Genomic DNA, 22,074 nt, shown 5'->3' on the forward strand with positions numbered 1-22,074 from the left:
TAGTTTGGGTTAATTTATGATATTGAGAGCTAGACCCACAGGCGTTGATTTTGGCACTTGGTAATGCTTGGTCCCTTCCAGCTGTAAATAAAAGATTCTTTTAATATTTTTATTAAGTTTATTTTATAACCAGCTTTGTGAGGATGTGATGTTAAAATGTATGTTTTAGCTCAACAAATTAAATAAACTTCGAAGGTCTTAGCAATAAGCATTGAGACATTTTGTTTTGATTTAAATTAATACAAAAATACACTAGACTTGAGAAAGCAGAGAGAAAAATAACTAGAATTAAATTATAATAATGGTGACAAAATGTGTGTGCCACTAAAATGAAAGTGAAAGACTACCAGAGAGAGAGAGCAAAAATAAGTTTCGAAAAGAGCTCAGCCACGTTTAACACATAATTAAAAATCCCATTCTTCACGGTCAGAAGAAATGATACTAGAATTTCCCACAATAAGAGGCCTGTGGGTAACTAATTAGATGGCCCTCATGATTGATGTCTGCACAACACTGAATATCTCTGTCTGACCCAGTTTCTTGCCAGCCAAAACAGAAATATTGAATGAATGGGCCAAACCAATCTTTCTGACAGTTCTTTGAGGAAGGAATATTATTGACAGCCACTCGAATGCCAAGTGTGCGTCAATTGGTGGAGGGCAGCACTTAAGTGTTTATCGAACTAAATGAGTCACTTAGTCCGAGACCTTTTGCTGGGTGTGGACTTCGAAGATGTCGGGATCACCGTGGAGTACGATCTTTACGAAGATCTTTCCCTGCATTCCCAACGGGCACAGCCCACGGATATCGGTGGCAGTGTAAAGGAGATAGTCCATGTTACAGTACAGTAGATCCTGGCTATCCTTTAAAGGACTGTCCAGAGAGTTACGGAGGCAACGCAACCCGAAAGTCTCATTAGCATGGCATCCATCCAGGAGCGTTAAATGGGCACTCACTAGCCTAGAGGCCACCGGACTCACCAGGTAGAATATATAAACCTGTTCCATGTTCAGCACCGGTGGACTCACATACAACATGATAATGATGGGCAGATTATGGACAATCTGCAGATCCGGAGTGACTGCACAGCTGAGACCTGGTTTTGGGTTTCCACCGTAGGCTATAACACCCACGGAATGGTTACGACCCGGCGTTAGTTTGTCCAGTTCCACTTCATACTGCTTTTCTACATCAGCTCCAATCTCGGTCATCGAGTCCTGCGGATTGTGCCGCATCAACAAATGGGTTAGCATCTCGAGTGGCGACATTTGCGACTGGCACTTGGCCACTGGACACATTAGGGGAATTCCATAGAGCGCCTCCAGATCCAATTGGGCGAACCGGTTGTTCTTGATGGGATTTTATGGCATGATAAGACTTAAAGGCTTTTCCTTGGATTCTCTTTCAACTTACCATATTCTCGGTATTTCAGAAATTTTATTTTTGAAAATTCAAATATATAGTGAAGAGAAAATCAAACTGATCTGACCAGTAAAAACTGGGAAATGTCGGTGAAATGAAAGGAAAAGCTTGTCTATTGAAGTTTTTTATACTTAAATTAAGTCAAAGATGTTTTTTTCTTATTGCGGAAATGTATTAACCAAAATGTATACTTTCCAAATATTGAAGATGTAAGAAACTAGAGAGACAAGAGATCTTATGAAAGTTAAAACCATTTTAATTACCTATAATGGGATCAAACGAAAGTCTATTCGATGACCAGAACCATCCACAATAACCGTTTGCCGATGAGCTCTGGCCGAAGATGTCTCTTGACTTTCCCCTTCTTTGTGGCATTTTCTGGTTTTTATTTTTCGCACAAATTGCGGCTGTCAGGCGGCAAAAGAAAACTATTTCAGCCCAGTCATTCTGCGTTTTAAATTCCTTAACGCTTTCTTGCCAATTATTATTTAACTGAGCACAAAGTAGTCGCAAAAAAATGAAGCAAAAAAATAAGACAGCAAAGAAGATAACAGATCTTATTTGTCTGTCAAGGCTAGTGGGCCACATTTCCGCAGATGCCTTGTTCAAATGAGTTAATTAGAGCAGCAAGCCAAGTGCTCGAATTCGATAAAGAAATCCCCAGAACCGAGATAGTGTCGAAGTGGTGGTCGTGGGAGATACAAGTAACTTTTTGATTTTTCGGCTTAATTGTGAAAAGCGACAAAAGTAATAAGCAGACAACATGACAGCCGAGTGAAAACAATTAGCCGCACGATAAGAGATGCAGATACAGCTGAAAGATACCAGATACAGATAAACGAAAGCGTTCACAAAGTCTTTTTGCCGTTTAGCTGGAAATTTGTCGCCATCATCGAACCGCATTGACAGTCAAATAAATTGCTCTTGCAGTCCGCGTGCCAGTCGACCGTTTGTCAAGAGATCGGTTTTCCTTTTGCGGCACCAAAGCGGAATATGTATCTGCAACAAGTTGCCGAGCAACAGAGACTCAGGTCCGTCGCCGCCGTTCAACCTCAAGCGAACCGAACCCGACTTCAATGCGCCTCGAGAGTCCGCTGCGATCAGTCGCCCAGTGCGCTCCTCAGATACAATCGAACCTACGAGATAGTTTTTTGCGCAGCGCGTGTGTGTTTCCAACTTTCGGGCGGTGATTAGTGATTAAAGTGTGAGGAGTCGTAAAGTCTGGAAAAATCCCAGGCAATTCTTAGATATCTATCTCAGTCTAAGGTCAAGCAAATGTTGGTTTAATTTACAGCAACTCTTTAGCTCATTCCTATAAATAATCAACGTGCGTGAGTCTATCTCTCTGAGATGGAAAACAGCTGGTCTACATACTGATGCTCTTTTAGTTTCCCCCAAAAGATTCAATGATTCTTCTCCGCCAGCATGAGTCATCGGCATCGGCATCGACATCGGCATAACATGAGCATTTGCCGGCTGCCCCATGTCAAAAAAGGTTAAATTGACTTCTCGCAATCGATCGTTGAGTCATTCGACCACCTAGGTTCCAATCCAGCACCTTTGTTTGCCTGTCCCGCCATCGGACAAATGTAAATCCATTTGTACAACCCATTTTAATTGTCACCCTCTGTTCTGCCTTTGCTTATTCAGTGGCCATTCACTGATAAGGGCCTGTGCAACCAGGCAAATGTGTTGCAAATATTTTTCTTTCAATTGTTTTTAAAAAGCTTTTAAAAGCATATCTAGGGAACAAAGTGAGCAGTTCGTTCCCTATATATCTTTTCTTTTCTTTGTACTAGGACTTTGTTATACTATACTAGGTAACCATCATCATCTAGGCCTTTCTCTAAACCCATTTGCCTTGACCCTCCACAGATAGAAAAGCCTTTTAACAAAGAATCCACTCATTTCCGCGCTGTGCAAGTGTAATTTAAAAACAAAATTGAGATAAAATAGTGCAGAAAAAACAACACAAAAATATAAGAAAAAAATATAAATAAACAAATAAAAGCAAACAATGGCCACCTCAACGCTGCAATCTCCATCGCCCTCGCCATCATCCGCCCCCGTTTCGGCCAAGAATCCGCAGCTGAAGCGCGTCGTCTACTCCAAGTATCGGGAACTTCTTGGTTCTTACAATGATAAGGCCAATGCCATCATCGACACTCTGCCCGCCTATATGGTTCGTCAGGATCGCGGATTTCAGTTGTCAGCCGAGCTGCCCGTGAATGGGGATGCCAAGTTGGGTCTGGAATCGTCGTAAGTTCCCACCAAAATGAAAACCAAACAACACTTAACGCGCATAAAGAAAAGAGAAACGAGATCTAGAGCTAGAATGTCGGGGCAAAAGCAATTTCCAAGTAAATATTTATCGCTAGATTAGCTCATCTGTGGAATGTGGGCGGCTGGACGGAGCACCCTGTACACTCGTTCTCTCCGACATCAGGTCCAGCTATTTATAGCCAAGACGGGCGGACAATGACTATCATTATGTCATGTTGCATGTAGCAGCTTTCAAGTTCTTACTTCTTACTGCGGTTGCTGCTGCTGATGATGTTGTTGTTGTTGGCTGCCCTTGATCTTGAAATTTACCCGGCCAGCTGCAACTGCAGATTCTTCTAGGCAACTAGTTTATTTTTCCTAGAGGCTAAACAGAGTTGTGATGGACCTAAGCCGGACAAATAGCATTTAAATATTTAATATGAAATTTGACATAATAATATATGTCAATTATGTTTTGTATAAGATTCTGAATATATATAAAAAACTGAAGAGTAACCTTTCAAGAGGTACTAACTAGTTCATCATTGGTTTATCCAACGCCTTTCTGAAGACATCTCCCGTATCTTGCGGATCCACCCGGTTCCCAGTTGCCTTCAGATACATTTTTGCACGCTCATTTGCATGCGAATATGCAAAATCAAAGACAAAAAAAACAAACGAGAAAAGTGAAAATGTGAATTGTACAAATGTTTTTCTATCATTTAATTTTCAAATTGGTTTTTCTTTGTTTTTTTGCCGTTGCATGTTTTAGCTCACGCACGAACAGCTGCGTCTCGAGGATTTTTGCTATTTTGCATTTATTTTTGGAAAAATATAAAGCTCAGTCATCCGTCAGTGAAATGTTTTAGATATATTTATGGAAATGTATGTTTACTTAAGGCGCAAAGTGCAAGTGGAAAATGTCACAATAAATCTTACTTTGCCTATGAATCACAATAAATATAAGTAAAATGTGCCAGTTAATTAGTCATGTCCCATTATGATTATAGGCAAATATGATGTATTTTGGTTGATTCGACTTGTACTTGGTATACTCTTCCTGGTCCCCAACATACGCATATAGTTGTGGGTCTGACATTTTAATTGCCAAATCTGTCAAAGGAGAAAACAGTTGGCGGTCTTGTCTTGTGGTCAATTGCTGGCCAACCCAATCCGCAAGTACCAAGTACTGACGCCATGTCCCAGCCATTGACGTCACCAGGCGACATCTGTGCTTTTAGCGCGTGTATCTTATAGTTTTCAATATTTTTGGCAACAAGTTTTTTGAGTTCAAAATGCGTGACGATCATTGGAATTGAGAACAATGAATGGGAGTATTTGCATTGCTGCTGGGTTCCCTTGATTTTTCAGGAAATGTTTAGTACACAAAAGTGACATTTTTCCAGGCTTGTCACGGTGTTTAATAACTTTCATAACCGAACCGAATAAGGCGGGCTAACGTTTAATACAGCAAAACAGCTAACCAAACGGTTGTGTAAATTGAATTTCCTACCCGGCCATAAAGCACTCTGGTCGAGTCAATAAACGACGGGATAGAGTACCTCGCAACTGAACCGATCTGAACTGAACGACCTCACAATTTTGGGCACGGCTCGACAATTATGGAAGCTGTTGATGCCATTAATTCGCACATAATCAATGGCAAGTTCAACACACAAGCTGCCATAAACACACTGTCATAAAAGTGTCCCAACCTGCCTGGGAATATCTTTCCATAGTTTGACTTTTTCCCATCTCTGCCCATCTATATGGAGCTGACGGCATTTCTTCGATCTGCCCAAATATGGGGGCAATTAATGATTTGTCTTGCTTGTGATTTAAATGAGATTCTGTCACTAGTAACCGCAGTCGGCGACAGAGTTACGTCATTTGCATTTGACTTTGATGCACGCGCTCCAATTTGCATGTAAGCCAGTTGTGGGTGAGTTTTGCAACCGTTTTCCCACACAGCTTGACCTTCGCATTTGCGGTTGTTTCTCTGTCTCAAGAGGACAACCACAGGCGGGCTTTTATTTCGTTTATATTGTTTTTTTTTTAGTAAATTGGCAAAACCGCAGAGTTTTGGCCGTGTCAACTTTACAACAGATCACCTGTTCCTGTTCGCCTGACCCACTTGGCTGCGAATCATCATCCACGCACACCATCCTAATGACAAACGGGCCTGACAACTTTTCAGAACCCGATCTCCAGCTCCATCACTTTCTTTCAGCATAACAGGCTTTCAGGCTGGGACAGCTTAACGAGAACGTCGCCGAACGTCTTCGGTTTTCGCTTTTAATTAGCGAATTGTTAACGTTAAAATAAGCAAATTATGCGGAGAAAAGTCGACACCGACTGGGAAGTGGGATGCAACATATGTACATGAACATATTTTCAACGGTACTGAGAAAGTGCGAATGAAAAACTTAAGCCCACATCAAATAAATAAAAGGAGTAAAAAACGCCATTATAACATATATTTTCCAAAGATTTTCTTTGGTGACCCAGAAATTGGGATTGATTTGCTGTTGGAAAAGTCTTTTTATTATTTTCAAAGCTAATATTTTGTTATTAGTTATTAATTAGAAAGTAAACTTATAGTCAGACGTTTAATATAAGAGGTCTCCAGCACCAAAGGCCAATCAATAAAAACGTTTAAGCAACAACAACTTTTGTATACATAATTTCGCATACGAAAAAGTTACTTAATTTCTTTATTAAACTTATTATAATCGAACTAATGCTTGAATTCATTTTTCACATTTCTTTATTTTGGCTATGATACCATAACTTCTCACTTTCAACCTTTCAAATTTGGCACTTCATCGGTCGTCTCACCTTTTATGAACGCTGGTCGGGCGTAACAACTTGAACTCACTTTCCCCCTTGATCGTTAAAAAATCAAAACACTGGCTCATTGAACTATCGATGAGCGACTCATTAGTCAAGCAGCAGCAAAGAAAGGAAAACAACACAAATGAGTGTTTTTGCCGGCGACCAAGAGCGAGGCAATAAATTAGGAAAAGATTTAACAAAAATTATGATAAATAGCCCGAAAAGAGTTGAGAGGAAGCCAGATTAGCATGACCGATGGGTTGCGAATATAAAACTATACACTGAGGAAAACTTTACCTACAATTAATAGATCTTGTTATGAAGGAATTTTTTTTTTTACCTTTACCATTATTTCCTTCAAGGTATGGACAGCGCGGAGGAGGCGGATCCGGAAACGGTGGCTACGAGGCGCCCGCCTGCGTCCAAAACGCGATGATGACAAAAGACAAGAAGCCCTTTACGTACACGCCCGGCGGTATCGATCTCTCCCAGATCCGGTCGGAGCGGATGGCCAAACGGCTGGCGCGCAACGCCCAGTCGGAGGGTGCCACCGGGGCTGCCCAACAGAACAGACCCGCCCAGCCACAGTCGCCAGGTGGTGCAGCCAGTTCGATTGGAGCTGCTGCCATGGGCATGCCCTTCCAGGTGCTGCCACCGCCACCGCCGCCGCCTCAACAACAGCCGGGTAAGAATGGCATTCAAGGTGCCAGCGCTGCACCCCCACCACCACCCCCACAACAACCCAGCACATTAGCGCCACCCACTGGCCGCCTGAGTGCCCCTGGTTCACCGGCCGCGGCTCGCAAATCGCCGACTCCACAGCGTTTTGAGCCACCGCCACTGGGCTTCCGGCCGGAAATCAAGATACCGCCTAATCCAATGGCAGCACTTCGCAAGGTGGCTCCGCCCGTTGAGAAGAACACGTTCTGGAAGGACGAGTACCGCAAGGACCGCTCCAAGAGTCCGCTGCCCGAGGTGGCCGCTGGCCAGAATGAAGGATGCAGCAACACCGCCACAGCAGATGCCGTTGATGGTGAGCAGAGCCCGCAAGGATTTGGCTCGCTTTACTTTTGGGTGTTATTGGTTCTGCTACTGATCCCGATACGAATCATCATAAATCGACAGCTCTTACTAAGCGGTTAAGGTTGCTTCTTCTAAAAACCCCATTCGACTAATCAGACATCCAAAAGGCCTTATAAATTGGCTGACAAACCTCCCACTAACTGCACTAAAATAATTGAGGACTTTAGAGTGAATTAAGGTTAATTAATGCTGTTTTTTTCTTTTGTAATTAAGGTCCAAAACCATCAGCAGCCAGCGTGGAAAGTAGCTATACTCCCTACACACCGACTCAACAAGCCCCCCCTGTGGCCAAGAGTCCGCCGTTGCAACAGCTACAGCCAACGCCACCGGCAACACCGCCGCAACAGCAGCCACAGGTCGAGCAGCAGCCTGCAGCACGACAGGAGTTCCGCAGTGTACCCATGCCCACATCGCCGGCTGTAAATGTCTACACTCGTCAGACGGACAGTCCAAGATCGCCGTTTGAGGAGGCACAGCAGCAGCAACAGCGATCCACTGAGAGCCCCTTACGATTCGTACAGCAGCAACAGCAACAGTCACCGCAGCAACGTCCACCAACAGCGATATCGCCTTTGGCTCAGGTGCAACAGCAGCAGCAGCAATTGCAACAACTGCAGCAGCAACAGCTGCAACAGCAACAATTGCAGCAGCAACAATTGCAACAGCAAAAACTACAGCAACAACAATTGCAGCAACAGCAACAGCAGCTACAGCAGCAGCAACAGCAACTTCAACAGCAGCAGCAACAACAGCAACAGGCAGCTCAATCAGTACCATGGCGCACTCAACGCACGCAGCCTGCAGCACAACAGCAACAGGAACTGCATCCACAGCCCATCTACAACAATGTTCAGCAGCAGCAACAAAGATCTCGCGATGTCTTCAGTCCAGCAAGAACTGAATCACCATCAGCAAACACGTTCAATTCACAGCAGCAACAGCAGAACTATGGCAATCAGCAAAACCAATTTGCCGGAGCAGCAAAGCCGGTAAATTACTTATAAAACCTTATATTATATTTTTACCAACCTGAAAGTATCCCAAGATCAGCTAAAGTATACATATGTTTACGCAGATGTGCATCATGCAAATTGGCTCTCACAAACTTTTATGTTATTTCCATCTCGATCTGACCTTTAGCTTTATTACTCATACGCCTCATTGGGCAAGTCTCTGAATGTCCAATGAGTAATGCCTAAATAAACCAGCCATTGCTAAATTGGTAAATAACTATTTATGTTAAATAATAAAAAAATACAATGCAAATAAGTAGAACGCCTAAAAGCAAATCAAATGGCTGACAAACTGATTTCGCGGAAATACAATAAGTTATTTTTAAACCAAAATCTTTGAGAGAGAGTGTTCGATTCGCACACAAACTGAACATTGAATGCATTCACCAAGTGCAGCGTCTAAAATTAGGCATATGCAAAGGCCAAACACGAATTTTGAACTTGAGGCGATTGGCATGGCGTGAAAATTCATGGGAAAAATCGAAAAACTTAAATATTGTTTTCTATACTTTAATCCACAGACCAACGTTGGCTCGCTTTACATAGCTCCATTGGCCCAACCCACAGAGCCGCAGGCTCAACGAATCCTTCTGCAGCAACAGCAGCAGTCGGCTGCCCGGGATTCCCCGATACGCCAGCTTCCACAGCAACAAGGATCACAGCAGCAGCCACAGGCCAATCAGCCGATGCGATGGCTCAGCTCACAGCCGGCCACCAAGGAGCAGGCTCCTTGGGCTCGTCCTGAGGAGAATGGCAACGTTCTGCCCTCTACTTTGCGGCAGACCACTCCGGCACCACAGCCCCAAGTCGTACCTCAATCGCAGTCCCCACAGCAACAGCAGCAGCAGCAGACATCTTTCTACCAGCCGCAGTTGGTCCAAGGAAATGGCTATGGACCAACTCCGGTGGCAGCTGCTCCTATCAGTCTGCAAAACTTTGGATCAAATGCTCAGGCAGGAGGACTTCGTTTGCAGATCAACTTAAACACCAATGGCAGCAGCAATGCAGCCAACCAAAGTGCTCCAAGGGTGAGTTTTAAACTAAAATTAAAATGTCAAACATTTATATTTCATTTTCTTTTAGGAGCGTATCATACCCATAACTTTAGAGCAGACACCGACTTATGCCGCAGCCCAACCAAACTTTGGTGGTAAGTTTATAAAGAAGCCTTTATGTGTTTTGTACAATTTGTGTGGCGCTTTCCTAAAAACCCCTAAATGTTTGTGACTAAAACCCTAAGTAGTTTATTCCCAACCAAAACCCAAACCTCCCGTGCACTCTCCCCCTAGAAAGGAATGACTCAAACCCGTGTATGATCTTCCCCAAAATCCCTGCTCTCGTCCAAAAATGTGTAACTCTCCAACTTCTTCTTCACCATGTGTCTATGTATACTCTTTCTTTCCCACGAAAGCGCCTGCAGGTCACATAATACGCTCAGCTAATCAATTTGTCGATCAAGGTTACCAGAACTATCCAGCACAGGGCCAACGAGTCCTGTCGCCCAATCAGCCAGCAAGTACGCCTAACACCAATGGTAATGCCACCCGGATAATCCCCATAGCCATCGAGGGAGGACGCGGCGGTCCAGTTTCCCAGTCGCCGGTTCTGCTGCAAAAGTAAGTTAGCTTCTGTTTTGCAATACTGCATAATACCTTCCGTTAGCTATCTTTGTGCTCTACCAACACCAAACAATTGGCCGCACTAATGCGTATTAATTTTGTGCTTTTCTACCAACTAAACCAACAACTTTTTAGTGGCAATTACAATTTGTATGTGCACCAGTGTCCGCTCGAGGCGGAGATACTCTACAAAAAGAATCGTCTCAGGTAGTACGAGAGCACTGTGCAACCCAAGTATATCGAATAACATTAAAACTTCATGCCATACATCTTCCAAAATTGTGATTAAAAAATAACTTTAAGATAATAAGTATAGGAGTCGGTATTATGAAATCCTTATGATATGAAAATCTTAGTCCTTGCAAAACAACTATACTTGACTAAAAAGCTCCTGCTTTTATTTTGCCGGTTCTTAAGTTACAAGTAGGATGTTTTTTGTTTTCGATAAAAATCATGATTTTCATAATTTTAGCCAAAAAAATTAGATTTTCGCAGCTTTCAAACTATTCATACATTGCATTCGCATTTCAGCTGTACGTACAGTTTCGTACATTTTTACAAAATTTAAAAAATATTTGGTTTCGTTAAGCTCCAATCACAAACCAAAATCAAACCTAACCCTTAACCCAAACGTTTCGTTCGCACCAAACAAAATCTGTTGTAATTTGGTTAATTTCAGACATTTTCGACAAGCATGCTAACCAACAACCTAACCTAACACACGCCTATATCTTCTTGCAGCGATCCACGCTCACCGCCCATCCAATCGAAATCGTTCAGAATATTACAAAAGATAACCGACACCGTGGACGATGGCAACGGAAATGGAGATTTGCGGCAGGACGTGCAGCAGACGCCCCAGGAGGCGGAGTTGCAGCGGCCACAGTTTGCCCGCCAGATGAGTGCCCAGCAGGCCAGGAATAGTCCGACCATCGAACAGATGCGACGCCTGCAAATCTCTCAAGATCAACTAAATAATCAGCAACAGTCGGGTACGCCACTAGCTTGGTCCCCGCAAGGTGAGATCCGTTAGGTAGTCCCCTTCATCTACCCTGGCCCATCCACAGATATCACATTTTAAGCATTTCACCGTATCCATCGGTGGGTAAGAGTCTGGTCATGGTAAAAGTGCCTAATCCCTTGGGGAGTGCCTTTTGGTTCTTGGGAACTTTACTAATTCGTAAAGCAGCTTTTAGCCATAAGAAAACCTTCTGGTTAACAGAAACTAACCAGCTTCCTGTATCTGTCCTGATTAGATTTAAAAGTATTGGTGCTTTACCAAAAATTTGCAGCACTACTAAGTATAATACTAAATAAAAAATCTTAAAATTGCAAATAACATTGTGTGTGTGATGGAATAAAATTAATGTTTCTTTCAGGTAATGGCGTCTCAGCTCAGAACCGCTTTACCCAGCAACGATATGGTAAGGAAATAATAGGGATTATTTCTAGATTCGCTTATGACTGATAAAAACTAAGTATTAAAACATTAAATTCTTTGCTATAGATACCCCTCAGCAACAGCAATATGTGCCGCCAAGTGAACAGCAAGCACCGGAGCCCAAAAAATATACCGGAAGCGCTATACCCAGTCGATCATTCAAAATTCTACAGGCAATGACAACACCTGAAAATGCCGGTAAGTACAGCTGTGCGAAGAATTCAGTGTCCCAAATGAAACACTTGGAAGGCGAAATCGTTTACTGGAATTAAGTTACAAGTTTTGAATCCAATACATACATCAGACAAAACTCATGGCTGTATATATACTCAGAAACCATCGGACATCACTAACCCTTATAATCATACATTCATACAGACACAAGCACATGGAGCATTGCATCAAGGATCGTAATTTTAAAGAGCCCTTTTTTTGAGAGATTTCACCTTTTTTGCTGAATGGTGTCAAGACAACAGTTTGACCTTAATCCCAAATGGCTTTTGATATTAATTTTGAGCATCCATGGCTACCATTTTGCATTACCCATGCGCCGCCATTTACTTGTACATAGCTTGCTTTACCATTTAACCAATCAATTAATCAGATCAGACTCGATCGGATCGATTTGACAACAAAGATCACATACGAAAACAAAACATAATGTTCGCACTCTCACCGTGTCTATTTCTCTTTTTCTTCTTTTATATTTGATAACCGTGTACCACAAAACCGACCTCAGACCATAAAATTCACACCGAGCTGGACTCGGATTTGGAAAATGTTGAACTGAACGAAACCCCAAATAATAATAATAATAATAATAACAACGGAAATACTGAAAATAATAATAATCATAATAAGATTAACAGTAAAACCAACAAACGACATAGCTACACATCATCCACACCACAATCATGCACCGAACCCACCACCCACTCATCAAACTCATCCCTTAGTTCAGATAGTTCTTGTCCCCCACAGGCCCCTCGATCACAGTCAGTGCCACCACAATATCCCTATGCCTTTGGCTATCCATATCCCTGGTACATGCCACCTCCTCCGTCAGTAAATGGTGAAACAGCTCCTTGGCCATATCTCTATTCGTATCCTCCACCACCACCACCACCACAATCTGTAGATGGAAAGCAGCCAGAGGGATTTCCCCCATATCCCTATTACTACCCCTACTATCCGCCACCTCTGCCACCCTACGGTCAACAGCAGGGAGATGCCCAATATCCCGTTGGCTATCCTCAGTTTCATGCCATGCCGCCTTATGGTCATCCCTTTCCCTATCCTGTTGCTCCTAGTTATAGCCAGAGTTCCACCGAAGAAAGCAGAGCCAGCAGTGTTCTGCCGGATATAATCATCACTCCCAGTACCGATGATATTCCCTCGCAGGTCATCATGCAACATCACATTCGAGTGGAGCCACGAGAACCACCAAAGCGGGCGCACTCCGTTGAGATCGAGGAGTTGGTTAGCAGGCCGAAGGCCCGAAATATTTGCACCAATAATCACGAGGTTATCGATGTGCTGAGCCAAAGATTGGCCAATATCAATAAGATTGCCAGTGGAAATACCCAGGCTAATCTCTCCAAGCAGTGGCAGAAAAACTATGCCGGCGAACAGGCAAAGGAACTGGGCGAGAGATCCCCAAGCGAAAATGCTTCCAACTCCGAAAGTGAGTCAGAGGAAGAGAGCAGCGATGACGATGATGAGGATACCCCAAAGCTCGGGGCTCGTCCTGCTGTCTTGCAGTCCATTAAATCGGTGTCAAATGTGCAGGTCTACAAGGGTAAAACCCTGGAACAGCATCTTGACTCCGAGAGCAGTGAGGATGAAGATGATGTGACCACGGCGGATGAAATGTTCGATGAAGAAGAACAGATCGAGGAAGAGCAAGAAGGCCTGGTCGAGGAAATGGAAGAAGATTACATTGTTGAGGAAGATCTTAGTGTTATCTATGAGGAAGAAAGCGAACTGGAACGCAGCAGCGAGTACGCCAAGACAGTGATTCGGAGGGATGACTCCAGATCAACCATAGTTGATGAGATTGAAAAGCAAATAGAAGAGAATGATGATGATGACGATAATAACGATGACGATGAGGAGTCCAATTCCGTAACAGTTCGCCTGCCACTTCGTTTCTCCTTTAGCCGTAGCTCGAACGATGAAAACATTGCCACCGTGGAAGTGGGCAAAACAACTCAGATCGAGGAGAAGCAACCTACTATCGTGAGCTCTTTCAGTGTGGCCAAGATAGAAAGCGAAGATGAGGACGATGACTGTGAGGTCAGTGTGACCATTAGTTTGTCGAACTCTTCGCGCTCCAATTCAGTGGAAAAGTGTGTCCAACCCTACAAGACTTCCAATGCCTATCCAGTGGAGGAGATCTCCACACCCATCAAAGCCAGTGAAGAAGACGTTTCTACCTCGTTCTCTCTAGGTATGCGCAACAAATTCTTGGGCGAAACAATAGCCGATGATGTAACCAATAATATTTCCCGAGATAAGCCAAAAGAAATAGTCGAAGAAATAAAAGAAGTTGAAAACTCACCCAAGGAGGAGTTCGACTTCTTTGCCACTTTAATGGCAACAAAAATGCAGGCCCAGAAAATGATGGAGCAGTCGAAGAACTTCTGGAAAACACCTGAGCTAAAACCAGCAGAGCCTGCAGTTGAAACGGCAAAACTTCGACCCAAGGACAGTATGCCTGAGACGAAGCCACCAAGACCCGTATCTGGTGATATGTCCAAGACTCAGGCTTCGCTGGAGGCAGCCAAAAATGATTTCTGGTCTACTTTCGCCACAGCCTCTAAGGAGAAAGAGCCTGAATTGGAGGAACAGGATGAAACTGAGGAAGTAGACTTCTGGGCCAGCATAGAGAAAAAAGAAACCTCTGAGAAAAAAGAAAAGCAGTGGACCAAGAAGAAGAAAACCGTAACCTATACCCCCCTACAAAAAGAGGCAGCTACTAGAATTGAACATTGGACAACAACACTCCGGGCTCAAGTGGAAACTCTTCCAGTCCCACAAAGAGCTGAAGTACATTTTGTGGTTGAAGAAAAGCCAAACGAAATTGAACATGCCCAACAGGAAGTCCAGGGTGAAGAAGAGGATTTCTGGGCCACAGTAAATCAAGATAAGTGTGAAAATACAGTGAGTTCAAGCTGGGAACATACAACCTATAATACAGAGCCCCAAAATGAACAGCAGATTGACATTGGCTCTACTCCGATAGATACAGAGCAAACCATTCAACAAGATTCAGAAAACGTGGACTTCTGGGCAGAAGATGGCGAATCAACTAATAGTTACCAAAATGTTGAACAACCCAGCGACTTCACCTACGATCCTACGAAATATCCAGAAGAACCCCGAGAAGTGGACACCGATGAAGAAATTGATTTCTGGGCAGAGATTGAGGCAAGAAGGCAGCCAGGTGAAGAAGATGATGAAGATGTCACGTTCCATAAATCGGCCACTTTCTGGTTTCGCAAAGAAAGACAGAATTCAGTGGAGGAGACGCCCTACAAGCCTGTCGAAATAAAGCCTTTCAGGGCCAAATTACCTGATGAAGCAGCTGTAGAGATTGATGTTTGGGCTACGTTAGAGGCAGCCAGGGGTCATGAACCTGAAATAGTGGACCCAGTCGTGGAAGAGGAAAAGCATCTTGCTGAGCAATTTGAGGAACTGGAACATGAAAGCCCAGAAGAGGAGATTGAAAAAGAGAAGATTGATGAGAAGCCCCAAGAAGAGATCCCTGAAAGCAATTTAAGCCACATGGACACCATGTCGATGGCTTCGATGCACGAACCAGCTACAGTCTATACATGGGCTCCTCCACCACAGGAGACTAATGACAACGAGGATGAAACCGATTTCTGGGCGGACATGGAGCAGGAACGATCCAAGAAAGAACAATTTGAAGAGGCCGAACAGAAAAGACACAACTACCGTCAGGCCATGGCCTTCTTCAACACCTCGATCGATGGCCAGCAGTCGCCCCCACAAATAAATAGCAGTCCCAATCGTAGCAGTGTTATTCTGGAAGTAGAAGAACCACAAGACGTAGACTTGGGACCACCTGGTGAATACGAAATAGTAGGCGAGGATGGCGTCATCGTGGAGGAGCATAAGCCAGCGATACCCGAGGCCGAAGAAGAGGACCGCGGAGCAGCGACTCCTACCAACATAGAGCCACAACTCCCAGAGGTTTATGTGGAACCCGAACCGGAAGTAAAGCGTCTGTCCAATGGTCTTCCTGATCTTGCCGTCGAGAAGTTTACCGAAATGCCCAAGATATCAGTGCGTGATAGGATCAGTGCCTTTGAAGTCATGCCGACAGCTGGAAGCGATGGCTCCAAGGAATTAACCAAGCAATCCCTCTCAGTGGATAGTGCTTACGGCAAGGGAACCCTTTCACGCAACAGCAGCACACAGAGATCCGAGTCGGAGATTGAGGAGGACGACTCTGGGGTGACGGACATGAATCGCCAGCTTTCCGAGACGGACACCGAGTCCGAGAGTTTTCCGGAGCTGCGCAAGATGACCAGCTACCAGCGGGCAGCCACACATTCCAGGCTCTTTAAGTTGCTGCAGGACGAAAATGATGTTCCCGGAAGCGGGAGCCAGTCCAGCCGATGAGTTTCAATTCAAACCCAGCCGCAGGAAGATCGTCCACAATGTGTCCATCACCAGGCGTCAGAATCCTGGAGCCCTGAACGATGCTGAATCCATGATGCAGCGCAGAGAACGTCTCTCGTTGCCACTTCGTAAAAATACTAGTATCGATGCCGACAATCCTTCGACTCCAAATAGTCCTGCTTCACCTATTATGGGTCCCTCGGCCAAGAATCAACGCCAGGTGAGCGATAAGTTGGTCAATGAACTGGTTCAGAGTTTGCTCCTAAAGAGCGACAGTTCGCATTTGCGAAATCTGCCCATGGAACGCCTTCAGGCGGCCGCCAAAAGAGCCCTGGTAGAGGAGATGGACTCGGCGCAGGAGAACAGCTCCCTGGACAGTACGCCGGCACCAACACCCAAGCAGGACAAGGAATACTCTGATTACTACAATAGCTGGTGTGATGCCAGTGGCAGTGGAGATGATGTGCTGCCCTCCAAGAGCTTCCGTTCCTTACAGGATCCACGCCGGAGTCCCTGGACAGTGCGGTGCCCGAGGGTGCTCAGCTCCAAAACGATTAACCGTGATTTGGCACGGGTCACAGAGTCACCGGAAATCGCCAATGCACGGGGTAGCAAAAGTCCGGAATGTTTCCGCCAGAACTCACATTCACAGAGTAGAGAACGTTCCGTGAGCAGTTGGCGGAGGGTTTAGAATACGGCAAAAGAGATTGCCTATTGTATATAACTGGGCGGGTCTATAGTCTTTAGAAGGGATGTGAGACCGGTTCAAATGGGAGATCGAATCTCTCCAGAGAATCAGAAGCTCCCCACAAATTCGAACGAAATACAAAGCGAACTCAAATTGATCCAGGAGAAGTACTCAGGTACTAAGTCCCCAGGTATTTGGTAAAACCTATTCCTGGCTAACTATCCAGTATCCAAGGGAATAACCTTAAAACAGTCAACTTCCGAATCGGATTTCACTCCCGAACTTTTCGTAAACTAAGCGTCTTCTGCATTTGGCTGAAACAGTCACTGCCCCTGGGAATGGGTGATAAAAAAGCCAGTTATTGCATTTCTCATATCATCATCATCAGTTCATATCCCATTGTACATTATGAATATCGAATACACTCAGTACATTAATAAACTAAATCTTATTAAACATGTAAATAAACCAATTGAAACCAATGAAAGGAAATCGTTCATTCGTTCGTTCGTTTGTTACCTCAGTAAAGCGCAAAACCAAAAACCGAAAACCAACCAAAATCATTTTCTAAAACTACATGAGTATTTCAAAATTTGTAAACCGTAACTCATGAATCGAACTAAATAATAACAAACATAAAAAAATGAAACTGAAAAAAATCTATCAAGCGCCACAATAAACAACAAAATAAAAAACAATTTCATCTCAACTCAATGATTTTGTAAAACTCGTTCAAAATCCTAAGGTACCTAAAAATTGCAATTATTAAAAAATTACCCAAAAACAAGTTTTAACTAATTGAATGTTTTCATAATATTCCGAAAAGTGTCCTCTATCTATCTATGTATTTACTTTTATTTTCGCCGCTGTTTGACTTTAATTCTGTGTGCCGTATTCTTCTTAATATGTCCATAAAAATATTTGCGATTCTTGTAATTGAATTCGAACTAATTCAAATCCAGGTTTGTATGCGCCAAACAAATGATCAAATTTATTGATCATAAGTAAAAACTAGAAAAAATCATAAGTAAAACATTTCCCATTTTTTAATGTTAATTGTTTATCGCAAATATTTTTATTGAACTGTTGTAGTTCCTATCCCAAATGCTTTCTTAGAAACTGGAGATTGGAGAGCAAACTCCACCTTGCAAAGAACAACGAATGAAGATTACTTTTTTGTTGTTGTGCCCATAAATAAATAGAATAAAAATAATAGAGTGGAAAAACATAAAATGGAAAATTGTACAATATAACTTGTCGAAAAGTCGTTCGTTACATTAACCATTCATGAGTTTACAACTGCATAATTAAATGTTTCTTTCTCTTATACTCGATTAACTTGTTTTATACACACAATAAGAAATATATATTTTTTAACAAAAATTAATCGTTAACTTTAATAATTACAATGAATGGCTTTTACCCCAAAACTTAAATTGAATTGAACTGACTTTAATTGAATGAACAAAACAAACAAAAGTTGAACAAAAAAGGTGAAGTTTTCTCTCAAAATTGAATTGGCTGCCTGGCACTTGCACTTTCTTAGTTGCTGCTTCAATTTTTGATTTATTTTATTTTACTTTTATTTAATTACTTTTGACGTTTTCTTTATATGTATGTAAGTCTGAACCTGGATCAGTGTTCATGGTCAAGCTAAGACTTGAAAGTTTCCACAATTTAGTGTTAGCTTTATTTGTTTGTTTATGCTCGTTAAGACACATTAAAATAACACTCTTTACGATTTGATCTTTTTCAGGACCTGGACAATCGGATCTATAATTATTTCTCAACGCCATAGAAATCAATTATAGCAACTCAACAGCATCATATACTGAAAACGAAAATGAAAATCAATCAGATTGCTTGTTATAGTTATCTAGTTTAAGTACCAGACACTCTTAAGGATCGCCACAATCATATAACTTGGGAACGGGAACAAGTTTTTAGTAAAATTTCTTTACACTAACAAACATCATCATTGTAACTGAAGATGAAAGTTTTTTTTGTTAAACGCGATTTGGTAGCAGCACTAAAACCAAACAAAACAATTCTAACACAATTACGAATCAAATAGCGAAAGCGAATATATACTAATACTAAACGTTAAGATGAAGATGCAGGTGCAAAGAGGTAACAACGAAACGAAACAAAATCCAAGAAATCGACTATGCTTGATATGTATCCGGATAACACGAAAGCGCACATCAACACGACTAATAATAATATCTTAAATATTTCTTTTGTTACTTGCGAACATTATTATTTCATTCTTGAAGATTATCTTTTATTTTTCATCAATATTTATTCATTTACACAGTTCGTATGCATACGAATGGACTTTAAATATTATTATTTGATACATATATAAAATATACTTTTGTGTTGTATAATTTTTTATGCAGTAAACATTTTTAGTAAATAAAGAAGTAAAATCAATAAAGTTATTATTATTGTATTTTTAATGGAAGTGAAATAATTGTTATGACTTTGTCGAGGTAAGATATCATGAACTTAAGTGAGAAGCATAGAGGTACAGAGAAGCCAAGTGTAGCAAAAACCTTTCTATCTCGGTTAGTTTTATGTAAAATTCAATTTAAATTCGATATAAGCGTATACATAAATATTTTTTTTGCTGTATACAGAGACATTCTTTACAGCTCTCAATATATATATATTATATACTAATTCTTTCTCAAAAACATTCAATACTTTTATATAATAATATTTCATTGTTTGGACTTGCTGATCGTTGTAACGCCAACAAAATTCCACTACAGGCGTTACAATCAACAAACATTTAAATCTACATAGATTATATACCGATATTCCATAACCACCTAGTTATAATAGTCTGACAAGCTATTTCAACATTAAATGCATATAAGTATGTTAATAGTTTACGTATTTAATATGTAAATACTTTCAACAGTACTGTTTGATAGTTAACTTGGAGATATTTTTCATTTGTACAACTTATCTCATTTGAGATCTGTATTAAAAAAAAGACTAAAACTAAGAGATACAGAAGAATAGTGAAAAGTCAACGATTTTTAAAGTTATTGTTTACAATATTGCTTGTCAAGGTAATTGGTTTTAAATTATTCAAAAAAACCGCCTAAGAAGTTGGGGTATCCACCTGTACTTTCATAAGCTCTTGCACAATCCGGTACTCATGACAGTCGGTGCACAGCAGACGACCGTTTGATCGGTTTGAGCGCTGCACCTTCTCATGGCAAACTATATGAACAAGTTTAAGATTCTTCAGAGAAAATATTTCTAAAAAGTACTCGAGTACCGAAATGTCGACCACTTTCTTATTGTGCAACGAGCACTTGCGCTGCGGATGGGAAACAAGGTCCTCTACATTAGCCACCAGTGCAGGAAGAATCGTGCGGCACAGCTCAATTTGGTGGTCCAGATTCCAGACCTGAAACAAAATCAGATTCTCACGGGATGCATACGGATTGATGGTATGCTGCATGGAGCAACAGTTGCCATTTTCCGAGTAGGCACCCTGGCAATAGAAGTCACCAAAGTCAGAGCACAAGGAAACGGACCATTCATCTAGTATGCAATTCTCTTTAGTGTACTCCTTAATCACCTGCCTCAATCTTTTGCTAGGCAGACTGACAGCGTCTGTTTCCTCTTCACTCAGGTGCTGCTGAAGGAATTCATGTTTTTGCTGGCACTTTCTGTTGAACATCATGGAGAAATAGTCACATCCGATAAGCAAGTATCGAAATTGCTCCAGTATAGAGTTTATCACTTGCCGAGCCTTGGCATTCTGGCGGTAAAGAGGATTTCGGGTTAGCTCGTCCTTGGCCTTATAATAGTAGCCGCGTACACGTGTCTGAGCTCGCATGGCCATGGCCTCCTCCTTGGACTGGAACCGCTCCTCCCCGCCCTCAAACCACTCCAAGTGCTCGGCCTTTAGGCTAAGGTGCGCTTTGGTGTTGTCCAGAACGAGTCGGTGCTTCTGGTGCTCGTATTCTGTTATCATACGACGAAACTTCTCGGGATGCTGTTCGATAAAGTCGTAGAATATGTCAGCCACTTTAAGCAGTGGCGATTGCTGTCGTATTTTTTCAAACTCAAAGTCAGCATCTATGGAGGAAAAAGATCAGTAGTGAGAATAAGTTACTTAAACCACGTTGATTGCGGCTCACCTGTAGTTATAACTGCATCTGGTCCAGCCACGATAAAGAGTGTCTGGGAGGGCAGACTGTTTAAGTACTCATCATCGGACACCTCGAAACCATCAGAAGCCAAATACAAATGCAGCTCAAGTAGCTAAATGAAAAAATTTAATTAGTTGAACTGCCCTTGACATGGCCCAAATATAACGAGGCCGGGGTAACAAAGAGTCTCGCCTAATTTCTGGTTCAGCGGCCTTCAGAAAGTGTTTTTTTTTTTTGGCTAGGCAAGGACATTCTATCAACAGGTGGTTAGCTCCTTACAAAAAGTCATGCGCACTACCCGTAACTGGTGGCATTGAAAGAGAGCCAAACAAACGCGGAAGCCACTGCCAGGGACATGGCCTTGAAACTGCCAGGGCCACTGACTTTTTGTGTGGGTGGGAGTTATAATGGACCTTCTACGCAGGAGGTTTTCTAGCATTCCTTACCGGAAATTTATTGCTTGCTTTGCTTATCAGCATATCCAGGGAATTGGCTCCAATGCCGTATTTCCTTGTTCTTTCATTATCAGTAACCTTGTAACCACGCATTGGAGCATCTAGTGCTTCCTTGGATTCAGATGAGTTCACATCCTTTAGAGCTCCTCCTGCTGTCTCGCTATTTCTGTTGTTATTCGAACAGCTGCGAGTCGTTGGGGCCATGATTGCATCTCTAATGTAACTGAGCATGATTCTGGCTCATAATAAAGTCAACTTTGAAGTGCAGTCCTTGTAGCAAGTTTCCTTTTGGGCGGACAAAGCAAAATAAACGAACTGGTCAATTTTCTGCTTACCAACACTAGCGCACTGCTGTGCTGGCACTCTAGCTTTAAATAAAAATACTAAACATTGCATTGTTTATTTAGTTATAGCCATACAATTTACTT

At 42.4% G+C, this 22,074-nt stretch overlaps 3 protein-coding genes across 3 annotated transcripts; 1 reads left to right on the plus strand and 2 right to left on the minus strand.

Moving 5' to 3' along the window:
* Window positions 1-22: 22 nt before the first annotated feature.
* Window positions 23-1,495, minus strand: LOC108110720. Its single transcript, XM_017219892.2, has 2 exons — window positions 1,414-1,495; window positions 23-1,349 (listed from the first exon to the last, which is right to left on the minus strand). The coding sequence occupies exons 1-2, from the start codon at window positions 1,414-1,416 to the stop codon at window positions 696-698; spliced, it is 657 nt and encodes a 218-aa protein (XP_017075381.1). The 5' UTR covers window positions 1,417-1,495; the 3' UTR covers window positions 23-695.
* A 1,694-nt stretch (window positions 1,496-3,189) lies between these two features.
* On the plus strand, window positions 3,190-19,407 carry LOC108110718. Its single transcript, XM_017219879.2, is given in 12 exon segments — window positions 3,190-3,681; window positions 6,882-7,204; window positions 7,816-8,591; window positions 9,137-9,643; window positions 9,699-9,765; window positions 10,075-10,231; window positions 10,976-11,253; window positions 11,614-11,658; window positions 11,742-11,873; window positions 12,415-16,295; window positions 16,297-17,758; window positions 18,770-19,407. Coding segments are annotated over 11 exon segments (7,128 nt in total). The 5' UTR covers window positions 3,190-3,439; the 3' UTR covers window positions 17,017-17,758; window positions 18,770-19,407.
* A 491-nt stretch (window positions 19,408-19,898) lies between these two features.
* On the minus strand, window positions 19,899-21,991 carry LOC108110719 (DNA fragmentation factor subunit beta). Its single transcript, XM_017219891.2, has 3 exons — window positions 21,638-21,991; window positions 21,180-21,303; window positions 19,899-21,117 (listed from the first exon to the last, which is right to left on the minus strand). The coding sequence occupies exons 1-3, from the start codon at window positions 21,875-21,877 to the stop codon at window positions 20,129-20,131; spliced, it is 1,353 nt and encodes a 450-aa protein (XP_017075380.2). The 5' UTR covers window positions 21,878-21,991; the 3' UTR covers window positions 19,899-20,128.
* Window positions 21,992-22,074: the final 83 nt, after the last annotated feature.

Source organism: Drosophila eugracilis, unplaced genomic scaffold (genome assembly GCF_018153835.1).
Source record: "Drosophila eugracilis isolate 14026-0451.02 unplaced genomic scaffold, ASM1815383v1 contig_353, whole genome shotgun sequence".
Classification (NCBI taxonomy): Eukaryota; Metazoa; Arthropoda; class Insecta; order Diptera; family Drosophilidae; genus Drosophila; species Drosophila eugracilis.